Source organism: Nycticebus coucang, chromosome 2 (assembly GCF_027406575.1).
Source record: "Nycticebus coucang isolate mNycCou1 chromosome 2, mNycCou1.pri, whole genome shotgun sequence".
In the NCBI taxonomy this organism is placed as follows: Eukaryota; Metazoa; Chordata; class Mammalia; order Primates; family Lorisidae; genus Nycticebus; species Nycticebus coucang.
The window spans coordinates 1,441,223-1,458,727 of NC_069781.1; the positions used below are offsets into that span (position 1 = coordinate 1,441,223).

Genomic DNA, 17,505 nt, shown 5'->3' on the forward strand with positions numbered 1-17,505 from the left:
GGGGGTCGTGCACTTGCAGCTACTTGGAGGAGCAGCTACCACAGACCTGCCCCTGGGTTACAGTGGCAGGGTCAGGCTGGGCAACACCCCCACGCCTGTCTGCCCGAGAGTCGAGAGAATCGGGTGCAGGAATAGGGCTTCCCAGAAGTGCATGTAAGGCACCACCACACTGGGGCGGCTGCGTGGAGCGCACGGGGCCGCAGCCTGGACTGCCTTCCTCTGTGGGCTGATGGCACCCACTGGCAGATTCCACAGCAGCCTGGGCCCCTCACCTGACCCACAGGCTGTTCCCCAGGCACAGCTGTCCTCAGTGTGGCCTCTATCACTGCCTGAGACCCCCACCCCCACCTCAGCAAGTGCTGCTGCTGCTGGCTGCCAGCCCGGGCCCTTCCCACCCCTGCCCTACCAGGAACTATCCAGCCTGGGAACACGGAGCTTCTTGCTTGGACACGGAGGGAAAAAGCCCTCCTGATGTCCTAGTCTGGAGCTGCCCGAGGGCCTGGGGACTTGTGGAATTGCCTGGCCAGGCCCCGGGCCTGCCCCTCTCCACGGCTGGACGGCAGCAGCACTGTTCCTGGAAGTCCTGAATAGAGGCCTGAACAGTGAGCTCTGAGGTGGCCACACACAGGGACAGCCAGGCCTTCCAAGAACCTGCAGGGAGGACCTGCTGGAGGATGGGAACCCCAGCATGTCCAGGATTACTGGGAAAAAGGACATTTTGCTTTCTCTTGACTGATTTCCCTTCATTCTGCCTGACCCCATCTAAAACAGGAGCTGGACTTGGAACTTAGGCCCTGGAGCTGGCCTCCGCCTGTCATGCAGCCTCTGGGTCCTGACACCTAAGTCCCCCACGCTGTGTGGCTTCTGACCACAGGGCCTCATGGGAGCATAGTCCAGGTGTGGGCGGCACCATTTCTCCTCTCGCTCTGGTGCCACCGTGCCCAGGCTGTGCTCCTGTCCTCACATGTGTCCGCTCCCAGTCTTGGACCAGGGCCACCTGCTGCAGGACCACCCACCTCGCTGGTCACACTGGCAAAAACCTGACTTCTAAGTAAGGTCCGAGTTTGAGGCTCAGGCCAACATGGGCTTTGGGAGACACTGTTCAGCCCTGCACTCCCTTGTCCTTCTCTGTAAACAGGAAACTGGGTGTCCTGGCTGAGAGGACTGTCCTTGACCCAAAGAGGGGACACAGGGGAGAGGCCCAGAGGCAGCTTTGGGTCCAGCACCTGCTCCAAAAATGACAGGCTGGGACATTCATTTTGTCAGAGCATCTTCCCTTAGTGATCCATGCGCAGAGGGCATGTCCCTTCCGAGGGCACACAGCTGTTCACCACCACAGGCAGCCGTCCAAAGCCCCTGCCGCCTTCTCTCACCATTGGCCCTTCCAGGAGGCCTTGGCCAGCCAAGGGAATGTAGTGTTGCTGAGCACCCGTAGGAGGGGCCACCAGGAGCACATGTGGGGTCGCGACCCTGTGGCCCCTGTGATGCAATAGCCACCCACTAGCCAACTCCAGAGCAACCCAGACCCCTTGCCTGACAGGCTGTCTCTTGGCACAGTTGTCCTCAGTGTGGCCTCTGACTGCCCCTGCCCAAGAGCCCTGACCAGGAAGCGCCCTTACCTCTGGCCACCAGCCTGGCCCCAGCTTGGGTCCCAGCCCCACGCCTACCCTACTGAGAACTTCCCAGCCCGAGGACACGGATCTTTGTGACTAGACTTGGAGGGAGGAAGTCCTCCTGACGTCCTAGTTGTGAGCTGCCTGAGGGCCTTGGGACTCGTGGAATTGCCTGGCCAGGCCCCTGGCCCTGCCTCCCTCCCTATATAAGGGACCCGCGCCCACCCCTCAGCCTCCTGCACCTCCAGCTCACAAGAGCAGCCTTAGTGTGGTCATGAAGTGCCTCCTGCTTGCTCTGAGCCTGGCCCTCGTCTGTGGCGTGCAGGCCATCGATGTGCTTGAGATCATGAAGCATCTGGACATCCAGAAGGTTTGGGGATGACTGGAAGTTCGGGATGGGGGGAGCCACAGGGAAGCCCAGAATCTCAGAAATCTAAAGAGAGCCAGAGCGAGGCCCCACTTTTCGGAGCCCTTGGCCCTGTTCTGTGTCTTCAACTTCACAAGATCAATCTCACCTGTATGGGGTTGGGGGAGTGACGGTGAGCCCACGGGTGGTGACCCCAGGGCAGCTCAAGGCCCCTCAGTTGGCAGGGACATGGCACTCCATGGCTATGGCAGCCAGCACCTCCTCCCTCCTGGAGGTCCAGAGCAGCTCCCTGCGAGTGTTCATCTCAGCGCTGAGGCCCACCCTCGAGGGCAACCTGGAAATCTTCCTGCAAGCATGGTGGGTCTGCCTCTGGGCTGTGACCAGAGTGGGGCTCAGCCTCCCCATGGCTCCGGGAAGGGGTGGGCAGCTCAGAGGCTTCAGTGTGGCTGCCTTTTAGGGAGGACAACAGGTGCGTTGAGAAGAGGATCTTTGCAGAGAAAACTGAGAGTCTGGAGAATTTCCAGATCAACTGTGAGTGCCCCCAGCCTGAGGGCTGGTCACTCTGTCCCAGGAGGTGGCTGGGGAGGATGGGGGCAGCACCATGCCCGACCCTGCTCCGTTCTGCATGGACAGTCAGGGTGGCCCAGGTCTGCCTGGCACTGGCTCCAGAGGTGTGTGTTCCCTGGAGACATGTGAGGCCCTGACTCCTGCATTGACAGCGACAGGACTTGGGTGCGCACCAAGCCCTAGCCTCTCAATGGAGCTGGGGGCTGTACCAGCCCGGGTGGACGCCCTCCCTGTGGGTCTGGCCATGTCGCCCCAGGTCCAGCTCCTGGAACCTCTTTGTTGGGGAAGGAGGAACATAGAATGTGTTCCTGTTCCATCTAACTCTCTATGATAATTTGTAAGTTTCTTCTATTTTGTTGATGATTTTCTTAAAAAGGACAGGAGGTGGTCATGGCCTGTGGTCTTTTGTGGGAAATGCCTTTAAAAAATGTTCATAAAAGGACGCAGAGGAAGTTTCTGGGGTAAATGCAGCTTGCTTCTCACATGTGGGACTGGCCTCGGCCTCTCTGGCCACGCTCCCACTGCCCGGCTGCCTTCTGGGCCTGTGTCTTCCCCTTACCACCCCCTATCCCATGCCCTCACCCCGCCCCGCCCTGCTCGCTCTGACTTCTCTGGTGGGGTCTCTCCAGCCCGAAGCCCAGATGAATCTCCATCTCTGCATCAGCAATAGTGCCTCAGACTCTCTCACCCCGACCCTTAGCTGCGACTACCCCATCTCTGCTCATCCCTGAGCTGCCCGGGCCCTTCCCATAACCTGCTCCGTGTCCCATGCCCAGTGCCCCGCACCTTGCAGGGGCCCAGGGCCAGAGTCCAGTCCAGGCGCCGGGCCGCAGGACGCACCTTTCCTGTGCTTCCTCTCTCCTCTGCCCAGATCTGGGGGAGAACAGGCTCATGTTCCTGGACACTGACTATGATGACCACTTGTTTTTCTGCATGGAGAATATCGCTGCCCCCTCACAGAGCCTGGTGTGCCAGTACCTGGGTAGGTGCTGCTGGGCTGGGCCTGGACGTGGGGCTAGTGGGGCCCAGCCTGGTAAGGAGCTGGACACTCCTGGGAGCTTTGGTGTGTGGGGGAGCTGATCAAAGCACGCTGAACATGGTCATTTCAGCAAATGCAAGCTCCTGAAGGACACAGGGGTACAGGCTTAGGTTTCCCCTTCTCTGTGGGGTGACAGAGGCACATCCCAGTCCACACTCCAGCCCTGCTTGGGGGTTCTGGTCATGACCCCCACCTTTGAGTCCCCACCTGGAGCTTGGGACCTGGTGCTGTCCAGGGAGGTCCAGGAGGACTGGGCTGCACAGCAGGGGTATAGGAGATCCGTGGTCAAGCGGGCAGAGCCCTGGAGAACAGGAAGAAGCCCAGGGCTGACCCAGCCTCCCCTACAGCAAGGACCCTGAGGGTGGACGAGCAGGTCATGGAGAGGTTCAGCAACGCCGTCAAGACTCTGTCCGTGCCGATGCCCATCTTCCTGGATGTGACCCGGGGGGGCGGTAAGCTCCTGCCAAGCTCAGCCCAGGGAGACGCAGCATGCGTCCAGCTGGCCTGTGGGATCAGGGGCTCCTCTCATCCATTGTGGGCTCCTCCCCAGCTCTCCCCAGGCCTCCAGGGGGTGAAGAGGCACCATGAGGGTCCTTCCCCCTCCCCTTCCCCTCTGTCCTGGGGCTGCTGCGTCCGTCCAGTGGAGTCTCTTCTCCTGACATCTCCACTCCCTCCCCACAGAGAGGTGCCGAGTCTAGGAGACCTCCTGCTGGCCCTGCCTCTGGGTAAGGTGCTGGCCTGCCTTGGCCTGGGGTAGCTGCCCTGCGTCCAATCCTGGGTGTCCCTGGGGGAATGGGCTGGAGCCCTGGGTCTCAGAAGCCTGGCTGGCCTTGGACCAGTGTCTTTGGGGTCGGCCTCTCCAGATGCCACCTTAGGTGTCCCTGGCACAGTCTGAGGGCTCCTCTTCTGGGTCCCTTGGTCCAGGTATGGGGTGAAGTGAGCCCCTCTAGCCCATGTAGGGAGGGTCTGCAGCTGGGGAGGGGCTGGAGCACCCTGCAGTCCCCGGGAAGTACATTTGGAATATCTCTGTGCATGGCAGGTCCAGAGCCTCTGCCCCGTGCAGATGGAAGAGGCACCCCGGAGGATGAAGAGGGCCAAAGCCCAAGGCAGGAGTGGACCCCAAGACCTCTGGGCCTGGGGTTTACTTCCTGTTCTGAGCCCTTGTTCTCTCAGCAATAAACACACCAGCAAGCTGTGTCCCCCTGAGTCTGTGCTGGCTAAAGCGCGTTGGCTGGGCTATGGAAGGGCTGGGCTGAGGCTGCGATTTACAGCTTCAGCAATGCAGGCCCCATGGTATTTGGGGACCAGGACTTGTTATGGGGGGATCTTCCAGGTGTTTGGTAACCAGAGGAGAGTTCGCGGGCAGTGGGACCTGGCCAGTGTTGCAGGTGTTGGCCGTGTAAGCAAGACAAAAATTACAGTCCCATTAATCTAATAAGTATTGATCTAAAACTTTTAATGAGTTACTTACAAGTTCGTGGCTCTCTAGGGCATCTTTTAGGAATGTGAGGGAAATTGCTATGATGTCAGTCCTCTCCAAATTAGTCTATAAATTCAGAGTGTGTTCACAATTTCTACACGAGCTCATTCTAAATTTGCATGTAACTGCAAAGGGCTGTATTTTTTTTTTTTTTGAGACAGAGTCTCATTTTGTTGTCCTTGGTAGAGTGCTGTGGCATCACAGCTCACAGCAACCTCCAGCTCCTGGGCTTAGTTGATTCTCTTGCCTCAGCCTCCCGAGTAGCCGGGACTACAGGCGCCCGCCACAATGCCTGGCTATTTTTTGTTGCAGTTTGGCCGGGGCTGGGTTCAAATTCGCCACCCTTGGGATATGGGGCCAGTGCCCCACCCACTGAACCACAGGCACCGCTCACAAAGGGCTGTATTTGAGAGAGGTGAAAATAGGGCACATTATAAAGCTAAGGGATAGAGGCAGTGGTGTTGGCAGAAGCTTGGCTGACAGAACAGAGCAGAGAGACCAGGGACCAGCTTTGTACAGGCCCTGGCCACAGCCAAGGTAGGCAGGGGGTTGGGGGGGTGGCCAGTGTGATGTCCTTAACTGGAGGGACACGGGCACGTCCTGAACCCCGCCTCATGTCTTGCACAAAAACCAATTCTAGTCGGATCAAGCACTAAACCCTTATGACCTTCTTGGTCAGGACCCTAGAAGGGAAAGCAGATAAATAGGACTGCATGGTAGTCAAGACCCCATGAAGAGGGTTGGGGGGAGGCCCGTGGGCAGGTGACCCTGGTGAGAGAGGGCACTATCCTGAACAGAGGCAACTCCACTGCCCTGCTGAGGAATGGATGGAGCCCCGAACAGGGACTCCACAGCGAGGAAGTGGAACGGCAAGGGGAAGGTTAAAGATATTTAACACGACTGTTCGCCAGGAGAAACGCAGATTAAGACCACGATGTGACACCCGCCCGCCACAGGGCCAGCACGAAGACATTGCTATTTTGAGTGGTGTTTACGTGCCTGTCATCGTCCTTACAGGGCAGATCAATGTGGGTCACAGGTGTGCCGCCTTCCTGGGGTTGTGAGGGTGTGAGCATAACAGAGGCAGACTCGGCCACACCTGACGGATGGTGTCCCATCGGCCATCATGCCACGGGGCCTTTGGGAGGGAGAAGCCTTGCTCCCTAAGTCACCACCCAGCCCTGCTCTGTCATCCTGGACACCCTGTTGTCCTCTGTTCCCACATCAGCCCAGCATGGAGTGCCCTTCCCTTACAGGGGTGCACCCCTTGACCAGACAGCCGCCCACTCTGATTTGGGCAGTGCTGCCCTGGACAGCCCTGTGGTGGACACTTTCTGTGTGACTTTGATCCTTAACATGTTGGGGTGTGTGCTGTCTCAGTGCAGGAGATTGCTGGCTCCTTCCCAGATCATGGGACAGCTCTGCCTGAGTCGTCTCTCTAGCCGGCCCCGCACCGCCTGCCTTGGCTGTGGCCGGGGCCTGTGTAGAGCTGGTCCCTGGGCTCTCTGCTCTGTTCTGTCAGCCAAGCTTCCGCCCTGGCAGCAACACCACTGCCTCCATCACTTAGCTTTATAACGTGCCTGATTTCCACCTCTATCAAATATGGTCATTTGCAGGCGGTGCCTGTGGCTCAGTGGGTAGGGCGCTGGCCCCCGATACTGAGGGTGGAGCCACCATGGGCGGTGGGTGCCTCTGGGTCTCCAGGCCCCCACACTGCGTCAACATGGGGATTTCTAGACCTCTTGGCAAGGTGGGTGACTTGGGAGAGCCATCCAGCATACACAGAAATCAGGGCCACTGAGACTGAAGCCACCACATGGGCTGGGTTTCAGTCCTCAAAACCGGAAGGTTTAACCCTGACACAAAAGCTCGTCCCACATTATGGTCAGATGTCAGCTGCCTCGTGTGTGGACACAGCCACCGATGTCCCCACGATGTCCACCTGGCCAAGCCCAAGTCCTCTCATTATGAGAAAGCACCAGGGAACCTCGCTGATTTCACAGAAGCACTGCAGGGAAATTTCACCCAAGAAGTTGAGCCGTCCTGCCTTGGCTGTATGTGCCTCTGCCTGGCAGACTCGGGGCCCACCTGCAGGCCCACGTGGGTTTCACGAGCCCTTGTTCTGTGCCACCCATAACACCTGTGTGTCTGTGTGTTACCGTTGGCTTTGATGTCACTGTGAGCCGGGTGTTTCTGGGCTGCTGAGCTGTCTGGTGAGTTAGTGATCGTCGCCTTGAGTGATACGGGGATCCTAGCTCAGGGATGGGGGCGCTGAGAGAGTCGGTCAGCTGCCATCACCTGCCTGCTGCTCCTGCCCTTGGACGAGCATCTACCCCCAGGAAGGGCCAGAGGTGCCCAGGGGTGCCTGAAGAAAACACAGAGCAGCTTTGTGGCCATCGGAGGCTGAGGTCTGGAAGCCCAGTGCCCAGTGTGGGGACAGAGGCAGATTGCACCTCACAGATACAGCTTCCTGGGAGCACCCACAGGGAGTGTCTGCAGACCCCGGGCACTGACGCCTGAGCTTTCTCAGGCCTCTGTGCCCCCACACTGGCCTGGCCTTCTGAGAGTGGGGTGTCCCCAACAGCTGGACACTGCTGGCTCCCACTTTCAACCTGGGGAGCTCTCTCCTCTCAGGCGGAGTCACCAGGGGGTAATTGTTGAGTGGGGAGAGGGTGGTAGCAGGGAGAGTAGAGTGATCAGGACTGCCGGAGCGAACCAGGCTCTGTCTGCTCACTGCCTGTCCCTGGGATCCCTCGGGTGCAAGAGGCAGAGCCTGTGATGACTGTGATGCAATTTCAACAAACGTTCTGTGAATTCTAGGCCAGAGGGAGGAACAGGCCTGAGGTTGGCAGGTCCCAACTCAGCAGGGCTCACTTTGGTCCCAGAGGGGCCGTGCATTTGTGGTGGTCCTCACAATGCTGTTCCAGTGCCTGCTCCCCTCATTCCTCTGAGCGGCGGGCATAACCCCAGACCACACCAACCTGCTGTCCTGGTGCTGTCGTTACACAGGCCGCTGTGGGGGGGGGGCCCTATGCCAGCTGTGAGTTCCAGAAGGCTCTGTAGCCATATGACCCCGTGCCCGGCAGGTGCCTGGTGCTTGAGAGAGGTGCACTTGGTATCTATCTGCAGGGGGACGGTGCTCCCGAGAGCCCCGCCAGCCCACCCACCACACCACTGGGCTCCAGCATGCCCCCGTATATGCCTTTGATGGATGCAGGAAACCCCTGCTACCCCCTCCCCCCCACCAGCCCCCGCCCCCTCCCCCGCCACCTCTTCCACCCTGAAGCTTCCTGGTTGTGGCATCTGCGATTGGCTGGTGGAGCCTGTTGCTAGGTGCAGCCCTCTGTGACGTCACAGACTCTGGGGGGCTCCTCTTGCCCACTCACCCCACACTGCTCTCTGCCGGGCCCCTGTGCACACTTTAGTGATTGTGGGCATTTCTTTCTTTCTTTTTTTAAATGTATTTATTGTTGGGGATTTATTGAGGGTATAAAAAACCAGGTTACACTGATTGCACTTGTTAAGTAAAAATCCCTCTTACAATCATGTCTTGCCCCCAAAAGGTGTGGCACACACCAAGACCCCAGCCCCCTCCCTCCTTCCCTCTCTCTGCTCCTTTCCTTCACCCCTCCCTCCTCCCTCTCTGCTCTCCCCTTCCCCCACCCCCACCGTGTCATTAATTAATTGTCCTCATATCAAAATTGAGTATATAGGATTGTGCTTCTCCATTCTTGTGAAGCTTTACTAAGAATAATGTGTTCCACTTCCGTCCAGATTAATACAAAGGCTGTAAAGTCTCCATTTTTTTAATGGCTGAATAGTATTCCATGGTGTACATATGCCACAGCTTGTTAATCCATTCCTGGGTGGGTGGGCATGTAGACTGTTTCCACATTTTGGCGATTGTAAATTGAGCTGCAATAAATAGTCTAGTGCAAGTGTCCTTATGATAAAAGGATTTTTTTCCTTCTGGGTAGATGCCCAGTAATGGGATTGCAGGATCAAATGGGAGGTCTAGCTTGAGTTCTTTGAGGGTTCTCCATACTTCCTTCCAAAAAGACTGTATTAGGATGCAGTCCCACCAGCAGCGTAAAAGTGTTCCCTTATCGGGCTGCACCTGTGGCTCAGTGAGTAGGGCACAGGCCCCCTATACCAAGGGTGGCGGGTTCAAACCCGGCCCTGGCCAAACTGCAACAAAAAAATAGCAGGCGTTGTGGCGGGCGCCTGTAGTCCCAGCTATTTGGGAGACTGAGGCAAGAGAATCGCCTAAGCCCAGAAACTGGAGGTTGCTATGAGCTGTGTGACACCACGGCACTCTACCAAAGGCAATAAAGTGAGACTCTGTCTCTACAAAAAAAAAAAAAAAAAAAAAAAAGTGTTCCCTTCTCTCCACATCCACGCCAGCATCTGCAGTTTTGAGATTTTGTGATGTGGGCCATTCTCACTGGGGTTAGACGGTATCTCAGGGTGGTTTTGATTTGCATTTCTCTAATAATTAGGGATGATGAGCATTTTTTCATATGTTTGTTAGCCATTCGTCTGTCTTCTTTAGAGAAGGTTCTATTCATGTCTCTTGCCCATTGATATATGGGATTGTTGGCTTTTTTCATGTGGATGAATTTGAGTTCTCTATAGATCCTAGTTATCAAGCTTTTGTCTGATTCAAAATATGCAAATATCGTTTCCCATTGTGTAGATTGTCTATTTGCTTTGGTTGTTGTCTCCTTAGCTGTATGGAAGCTTTTCAGTTTAATTAAGTTCCATTTGTTTATTTTTGTTGTTGCAATGGCCACGGCAGTTTTCTTCATGAAGTCTTTCCCCAGGCTGATATCTTCCAGTGTTTTTCCTATCCTTTCCTTGAGGATTTTTATTGTTTCATGCCTTAAATTGAAGTCCTTTATCCATCTTGAATCAATTTTTGTGAGTGGAGAAAGGTGCGGGTCCAGTTTTAGTCTTTTACATGTGAATATCCAGTTCTCCCAGCACTGTTTATTGAACAGGGAGTCTTTCCCCAGTGTATGTTTTTGTTTGGTTTATTGAAGATTAGGTGGTTGTAAGATGTTAGTTTCATTTCCTGGTTTTCTATTCGATTCCAAATGTCTATGTCTCTATTTTTATGCCAGTATCATGCTGTCTTGACCACTATGGCTTTGTAGTACAGCCTAAAGTCTGGTAGGCTGATGACCCGGCTTTGTTTTTATTACTAAGAACTGCCTTAGCTATACGGGTTTTTTTCTGGTTCCATACAAAACGAAGAATCATTTTTTCCACATCTTGAAAGTATGATGTTGGTATTTTAATAGGGATGGCATTGAATAGGTAGATTGCTTTGGGAAATATAGACGTTTTAACAATGTTGATTATTCCCAGCTATGAGCATGGTACAGTCTTCAATTTGTTAATCTCTGCTATTTCCTTTCTTAGGGTTTCATAATTTTTCTTATAGAGGTCCTTTATCTCCTTTGTTAGGTATATTCCTAGGTATTCCATTTTCTTTGAAGCTATGGTGAAAGGAGCTGTGTCCTTAATCAGCCTCTCATCTTGGCTGTTTTGGCATTACAAAGTCTTCTGATTTGTGGACATTTGATTGTGATTTTATATCCTGAGACATTACTGTATTTTTTGATGACTTCTAGGAGTCTTGTGGTTGAGTCTTTGGGGTTCTCTAAGTATAAGATCATGTCGTCAGCAAAGAGGGAGAGCTTGACCTCCTCTGCTCCCATTTGGATTCCCTTTATTTCTTTGTCTTGCCTAATTGTATTGGCTAGAACTTCCAGCACTATGTTGAATAGTAAAGGTGACAGAGGACAACCTTGTCTGGTTCCAGTTCTAAGAGGAAAAGCTTCAGTTTTACTCCATTCAGTAAAATATTAGCTGTGGGTTTGTCATAGATAGCTTCAATCAGTTTAAGAAACATGCCACCTATGCCTATACTCTTCGGTGTGCTAATTAGAAAAGGATGATGGATTTTATTGAATGCCTTTTCTGCATCTATTGAGAGGATCATATGGGCTTTGTTTTTGTTTCTGTTGATTCGGTGAATAACATTTATGGACTTGAGTATGTTAAACCAGCCTTGCATCTCTGGTATGAAACCTACTCGATCATGATGTATGACTTTTTTGATGATAAGCTGTAATCTATTGGTTAGGATTTTGTTAAGAATTTTAGCATCTATATTCATTAGTGAAATTGGTCTGAAATTTTCCTTTTTACTTTGGTCTTTTCCTGGTTTTGGTATCAGGGTGATGTTTGCTTCATAGAATGTGTCGGGGAAGATTCCTTCCTCCTCAATTTTTTGGAATAATTTCTGCAGTATGGGATTAAGATCTTCTTTGAAGGTTTGATAGAATTCTGGTGTGAAGCCATCTGGACCAGGGCATTTTTTTTGTTAGAAGATTTTTTTATTGTTTTTTTTTTATCTCAGTGCATGAAATTGGTCTGTTCAGGAGTTCTATTTCTTCCTGGATAAGTCTAAGGAGATGGTGTGATTCCAAATATCGATCCATTTCTTTTACATCATCAAATTTCTGGGCATAGAATTTCTGGTAGTATTCAGAGATGATCTCTTGTATCTCTGTGGCATCAAATGTTATTTCCCCTTTATCATTTCTGATTGAAGTTATTAGAGATTTTACTTTTCTATTTCTAGTTAGTCTGGCCAAAGGTTCATCTATTTTCTTTATTTTTTCAAAAAACCAACTCCTTGTTTCATTAATTTTCTGAATGATTCTTTTGTTTTCAATTTGATTGAACTCTGATTTAATTTTGGATATTTGTTTTCTTCTGCTGGGTCGAGGCTTAGATTGTTCTTCTTTTTCCAATTCCACAAGATGGCTTGTAAGTTTGTTGATCCGCTCTCTTTCTGTTTTTCAAATGTAGGCATCTAAAGTGATAAATTTTCCTCTCAGAACAGCTTTTGCAGTATCCCACAGGTTTTAGTAGCTTGTGTCTTCATTGTTGTTATGCTCAAGGAAGTTAGTGATTTCCTGTTTTATTTCTTCCTGCACCCAACTGTCATTCAACAGAAGGTTGTTTAATTTCCATGCCTTATGTGGAGTTGAACATTTTTGTTGGAGTTGAGTTCCACCTTTAGTGCCTTATTTTCTGAGAAGATACAAGGTAAAAATTCAATTCTTTTGAGATTTGTTTTGTGTCCTAGGATATGATCAATTTTGGAGAATGTTCCATGGGGCAATGAGAAGAATGTATATTCTTTAGCTTTGGGATGGAGTGTTCTATATGCGTCTATCAAGCACAGTTTATCTAGAGTCTCATTTAAGTCCCTTATATCTTTATTTAATTTCTGTCCAGCTCTGTAAGAGGAGTGTTAAAGTTCCCTCTTAATATGGTGTTATAGGATATCATATTGCTCAGACTGAGTAAGGTCTGTTTCAAGAATCTGGGAGTATTTATGTTGGGTGCATAAAATATTTAAAATTGAAATGTCTTCTTGTTGTATTTTTCCCTTGACCAATTTAAAGTGACCATCTTTGTCTTTTTTGACTTTAGGTGTTTTAAATCCACATGTATCTGAAAATAATATTGCAACTCCTCTTTTCTTCTGAATTCCGTTTGCCCGAATAATTGTCTTCCAACCTGTAACTCTGAGTTTTAATTTGTCTTTTGAGGTGAGGTGCGTTTCCTGCAGACAACAAATAGATGGCTTGTGTTTTTTAATCCAATCAGCCAATTTGTGTCTCTTCAGTGGGGAATTCAAGCCATTAACATTTATTGAGATAATTGATAAGTGTGGCAGTGTTCTATTCATCTTATTTGGTGAGAGTCCATTGCTTAGTTTTATCTTTTGCATCAGTGTGGAAGCTAGGTTCTGTCCTTTAATTGCTGAGTTCTTACTTTGCTGTTGATCCATTGTGATGGTCAGTGTGTAGAACAGGTTGAAGTATTTCCTGTAGAGCTGGTCTTGTTGTGGCGAATTTCCTCAATTTTTGCATATCAGTAAATGATTTGATTTCTGTGTCAATTTTATTTTTTTTTTCATTTGACAGATATTTATTTATTTATTTATTTTTTTGTATTTAATAATTTTCTTTGTTTTTTTTTTTTATTGTTGGGGATTCATTGAGGGTACAATAAGCCAGTTACACTGATTACAATTGTTAGGTAAAGTCCCTCTTGCAATCATGTCTTGCCCCCATAAAGTGTGACACACACTAAGGCCTCACCCCCCTCCCTCCATCCCTCTTTCTGCTTCCCCCCCCCATAACCATAATTGTCATTAATTGTCCTCATATCAAGATTGAGTACATAGGATTCATGCTTCTCCATTCTTGTGATGCTTTACTAAGAATAATGTCTTCCACTTCCATCCAGGTTAATACGAAGGGTGTAAAGTCTCCATTTTTTTTAATAGCTGAATAGTATTCCATGGTATACATATACCACAGCTTGTTCATCCATTCCTGGGTTGGTGGGCATTTAGGCTCTTTCCACATTTTGGCGATTGTAAATTGAGCTGCAATAAACAGTCTAGTACAAGTGTCCTTATGATAAAAGGATTTTTTTCCTTCTGGGTAGATGCCCAGTAATGGGATTGCAGGATCGAATGGGAGGTCTAGGTTGAGTGCTTTGAGGTTTCTCCATACTTCCTTCCAGAAGGGTTGTACTAGTTTGCAGTCCCACCAGCAGTGTAAGAGTGTTCCCTTCTCTCCACATCCACGCCAGCATCTGCAGTTTTGAGATTTTGTGATGTGGGCCATTCTCACTGGGGTTAGATGATATCTCAGGGATGTTTTGACTTGCATTTCTCTAATATATAGAGATGATGAACATTTTTTCATGTGTTTGTTAGCCATTCGTCTGTCGTCTTTAGAGAAAGTTCTATTCATGTCTCTTGCCCATTGATATAAGGGATTGTTGGCTTTTTTCATGTGGATTAATTTGAGTTCTCTATAGATGCTGGTTATCAAGCTTTTGTCTGATTGAAAATATGCAAATATCCTTTCCCATTGTGTGGGTTGTCTCTTTGCTTTGGTTATTGTCTCCTTAGCTGTACAGAAGCTTTTCAGTTTAATGAAGTCCCATTTGTTTATTTTTGTTGTTGTTGCAATTGCCATGGCAGTCTTCTTCATGAAGTCTTCCCCCAGGCCAATATCTTCCAGTGTTTTTCCTATGCTTTCTTTGAGGATTTTTATTGTTTCATGCCTTAAATTTAAGTCCTTTATCCATCTTGAGTCAATTTTTGTGAGTGGGGAAAGATGTGGGTCCAGTTTCAGTCTTTTACATGTAGACATCCAGTTCTCCCAACACCATTTATTGAATAGGGAGTCTTTCCCCCAAGGTAAGTTCTTGTTTGGTTTATCGAAGATTAGGTGGTTGTAAGATGTTAGTTTCATTTCTTGGTGTTCAATTCGATTCCAAGTGTCTATGTCTCTGTTTTTGTGCCAGTACCATGCTGTCTTGAGCACTATGGCTTTGTAGTACAGACTAAAATCTGGTTCTGTGTCAATTTTAAAGCTTAACTTAGCAGGATATAGAATTCTGGGCTGGAAATTGTTCTGTTTAAGTAGATTAAAGGTAGATGACCATTGTCTTCTTGCTTGGAAAGTTTCATTAGAGAAGTCTGCAGTCACCTTGATGGATTTGCCCCTGTAGGTCAACTGGCGCTTACTCCTAGCAGCTTGAAGAATCTTCTCTTTTGTCTTGACTTTGGACAGGTTCATCACAATGTGTCTTGGAGAAGCTCGGTTAGAGTCGAGGTGACCTGGGGTCTGATATCCCTCTGAAAGGAGTGTGTCAGAATCTTTGGTGATATTTGGGAAGTTTTCCTTTATAATATTCTCTAGTATGGCTTCCATTTCTCTGGGGCATTCTTCTTCCCTTTCTATGATACCTATAACTTGTATATTTGAATGCCTCATAAAGACCCATAATTCTGTCAGTGAATGTCCTGCTTTCTCTCTCTTTTTTTCTGCCTCTTTAACTATCTGAGTTATCTCAATAGCTTTGTCCTCTACCTCTGAGATTCTTTCTTCAGCATGGTCTAATCTGTTGTTGATACTTTCTGTTGCATCTTTATTTTCCCTAATTGATGTTTCAATTCCTTCAGTTCTGCTATATCCTTTTTATATTCTTCATATCAGTCATCGCTTATTTGATTCTGTTTTTGGATTTCCTTTTGGTTATTTCCCACTTTATCAGCAGTTGCCTTCATTGTTTCCATCATTTCGTTCATTGTTTTCATCATCTGTATTCTAAATTCCCTTTCTGTCCTTTCTAACATTTGTTTATAGGCGGAATCCTCTGCAGTAGCTACCTTACAGTCCCTTGTGGGGGTTGCTCTGGACTGGTTTTTCATGTTGCCAGGATTTTTCTGCTGATTCTTCCTCGTGAGTGTTTTCTTTTATCTGTTTCCTTGCTCTAACTTTCCTTTCACTTCCTTTTGCTCTTTAAGTTACCATGCCTCTGGATTAGGGTTTTGCTTGGTCCCAGTGTGCCAAAAATGGTCTCTGTCTATGCACCTGAGGGTCAAGGCTGTAAGGCATCTCAGTCCCTGCCTTTAGGCTGCTCAGTCACTAGATTACTTGCCCAAGGTCTCCTGCCCAATCCTTGCTCTGTGAACCTGAGGGCGGAGCTTGTGGGCAGTTCTCCCACAATGGCTCTGCTTGACCCACAGATGAACACTATTAACACCGTCTGGCTCAGTGGCTCAGTCTGGGGCCCTAGACAATGCTTAAAGTCCTTTGCACTCTTGCCCAAGTTCTCCCAAGGTAGTTCAACTGAGTGCCCAGTCCAAAAAAAACCAAAACAGCTCACAGGTAAGGCCTTTCCAGTTTGCAATCTCACTGCTGCTGTACTTACAGCTGCTGGCAGGATTAGACCGAACAAACACACACAACCACTTGCCAGTTCTCCAGTGCTTTTGTCCCCTCATGGGGTCCAGAAGTCTCTTTCTGACTCCCTATGTCCCCAAAGGGATGTTTCTGGGCAGATCCTACCAGCCAGAGATGCCTGGAGTCTTCTTTCTCCAGTCTCACTGTGCCCAGTTGCAAGGAAACTGTTACTTGGCTGCCATCTTGCTCCTCCCCTTATTGTGGGCATTTCCACAACATCCAATAAACTTGAGCTTCCTCTTGTGCACAGAGTGGCAAGTGCACATGGTGTACAGTCACACAGCAGAGCTTGTGTGTGCACATGTGTGCCACATGCATGCTCACACCTATGTGTGTATGCACACAAGTGTAACACATGCCCACAGGCATGCATTCACATGCATGCATTCTTACAATACACATGTGCACATGCATTTGCACACACACCTGTGCACATACGCCCTGCATGATTGCAGAAGCCGCTGTGGCTGTCCCCCTACTCCCACTTCTGAGGAACTGGGTCCTGGCAGATTCTTGGGCAGCTGTCCTTGGGGGCAAGGCCTTCCACTCAGGTCCCCTGCCTGCTCCTCTCCATCTGGGCAGGGGGACAGTCCAGACCCTTCTCCAACTCTGGATGACAGAGGCTTCAGGCCCTCCAGGAGTCATGAGCTATCTGGCTGTGCTGCTGCCTGGGGGGGGGGGGGCCTGAGTCAGCCAGGTGCAAGCCAAGAGTCCTGGAACAGAGGCCTAACACGGGGAGGGACTCTGAGTGGTGGGCACTGAGGGCACTCTCCCCCAGCCCTCTGGGGTCTCACAGGAACACAGGTAGATGTTTGCACTGCCCACCTGCCCCAGGGCTTGGCTTGCGCCTGGCTGCCTCAGGGCCCCTCAGCTCAGAGGATGGTATACCCTGTTGGGGAGCCTGAGCTCCTTTGCCTAGAAGCTGAGTCGCAGGGAAGGTGCCCAGAGACAGAAAGCCCAGACCTAGGGCAGTGGCTAGGCAATGGATGTCCACAGTGTATGCCAGGATCCCTGAGCACACTCCAGTCCTGCCCAGATGCCAAGGGGCACCCAGCCAACCTGACATGGGTCCCACCTGAGCAGGTGCCAACTGACAGCCTGTGGCCAGGAGGAGCTTGGCCCCAGGGGCAGAGCATTTCTTGCCAACCCTAAAGAACTCGGAGGGTCTTAATCTGAGACCCTGCCCACTGAGAACTTATTGGAGGGCACTGGCTGAGCTGTTTGCTTTTCTTATCTAACCTGTCCTCTCTGCCCCAGTCCATGGGTAGAAAACAAGCTCAGGGGCCTGAATGACCCATCCAAATCCTCTGGAAGGGGTCATTCCAAGAGCTGACCCCACAGCACTGGCCTGGAGCAGCTCCAGTGTGTGCCTAGGAGCCCTGAGGCCAGGCCTTCGTTACCCTCAGACCAGCTGCACTTTCCAACCAGACTCTCTGTGAGCCACGGGGCATGGCACGGGTGGGGTGGGACCTGCAGGCCTCTTTGCATGGCTGCGGCCAGGGGTGAGGGCAAGGGTAGGGGCAGGCCACTGGGGCTCCCTGCCTGGGTCTTCTCTCAACCCCTGGGCATGTGGGCAGACTGCAGCG

The 17,505-nt window shown here is 50.4% G+C and overlaps 1 protein-coding gene across 1 annotated transcript; it reads left to right on the forward strand.

Moving 5' to 3' along the window:
* Nucleotides 1-1,887: 1,887 nt before the first annotated feature.
* Nucleotides 1,888-4,174, forward strand: PAEP (progestagen associated endometrial protein). Its single transcript, XM_053571872.1, has 6 exons — nt 1,888-1,983; nt 2,198-2,337; nt 2,438-2,511; nt 3,419-3,529; nt 3,934-4,038; nt 4,137-4,174. Exons 1-6 carry the CDS (start codon nt 1,888-1,890, stop codon nt 4,172-4,174), a joined length of 564 nt encoding a protein of 187 aa, XP_053427847.1.
* The last annotated feature ends 13,331 nt before the right edge of the window (nt 4,175-17,505 follow it).

What these genes read in the sequence shown, in the direction of transcription:
- PAEP (XM_053571872.1), top strand. Translation starts at nt 1,888, where the DNA reads ATGAAGTGCCTCCTGCTTGCTCTGAGCCTGGCCCTCGTCTGTGGCGTG. An exon ending in AGCATCTGGACATCCAGAAG is followed by an intron (nt 1,984 to 2,197) that starts GTTTGGGGATGA and finishes AAGGCCCCTCAG; the next exon opens with TTGGCAGGGACATGGCACTC. An exon ending in GAAATCTTCCTGCAAGCATG is followed by an intron (nt 2,338 to 2,437) that starts GTGGGTCTGCCT and finishes GCTGCCTTTTAG; the next exon opens with GGAGGACAACAGGTGCGTTG.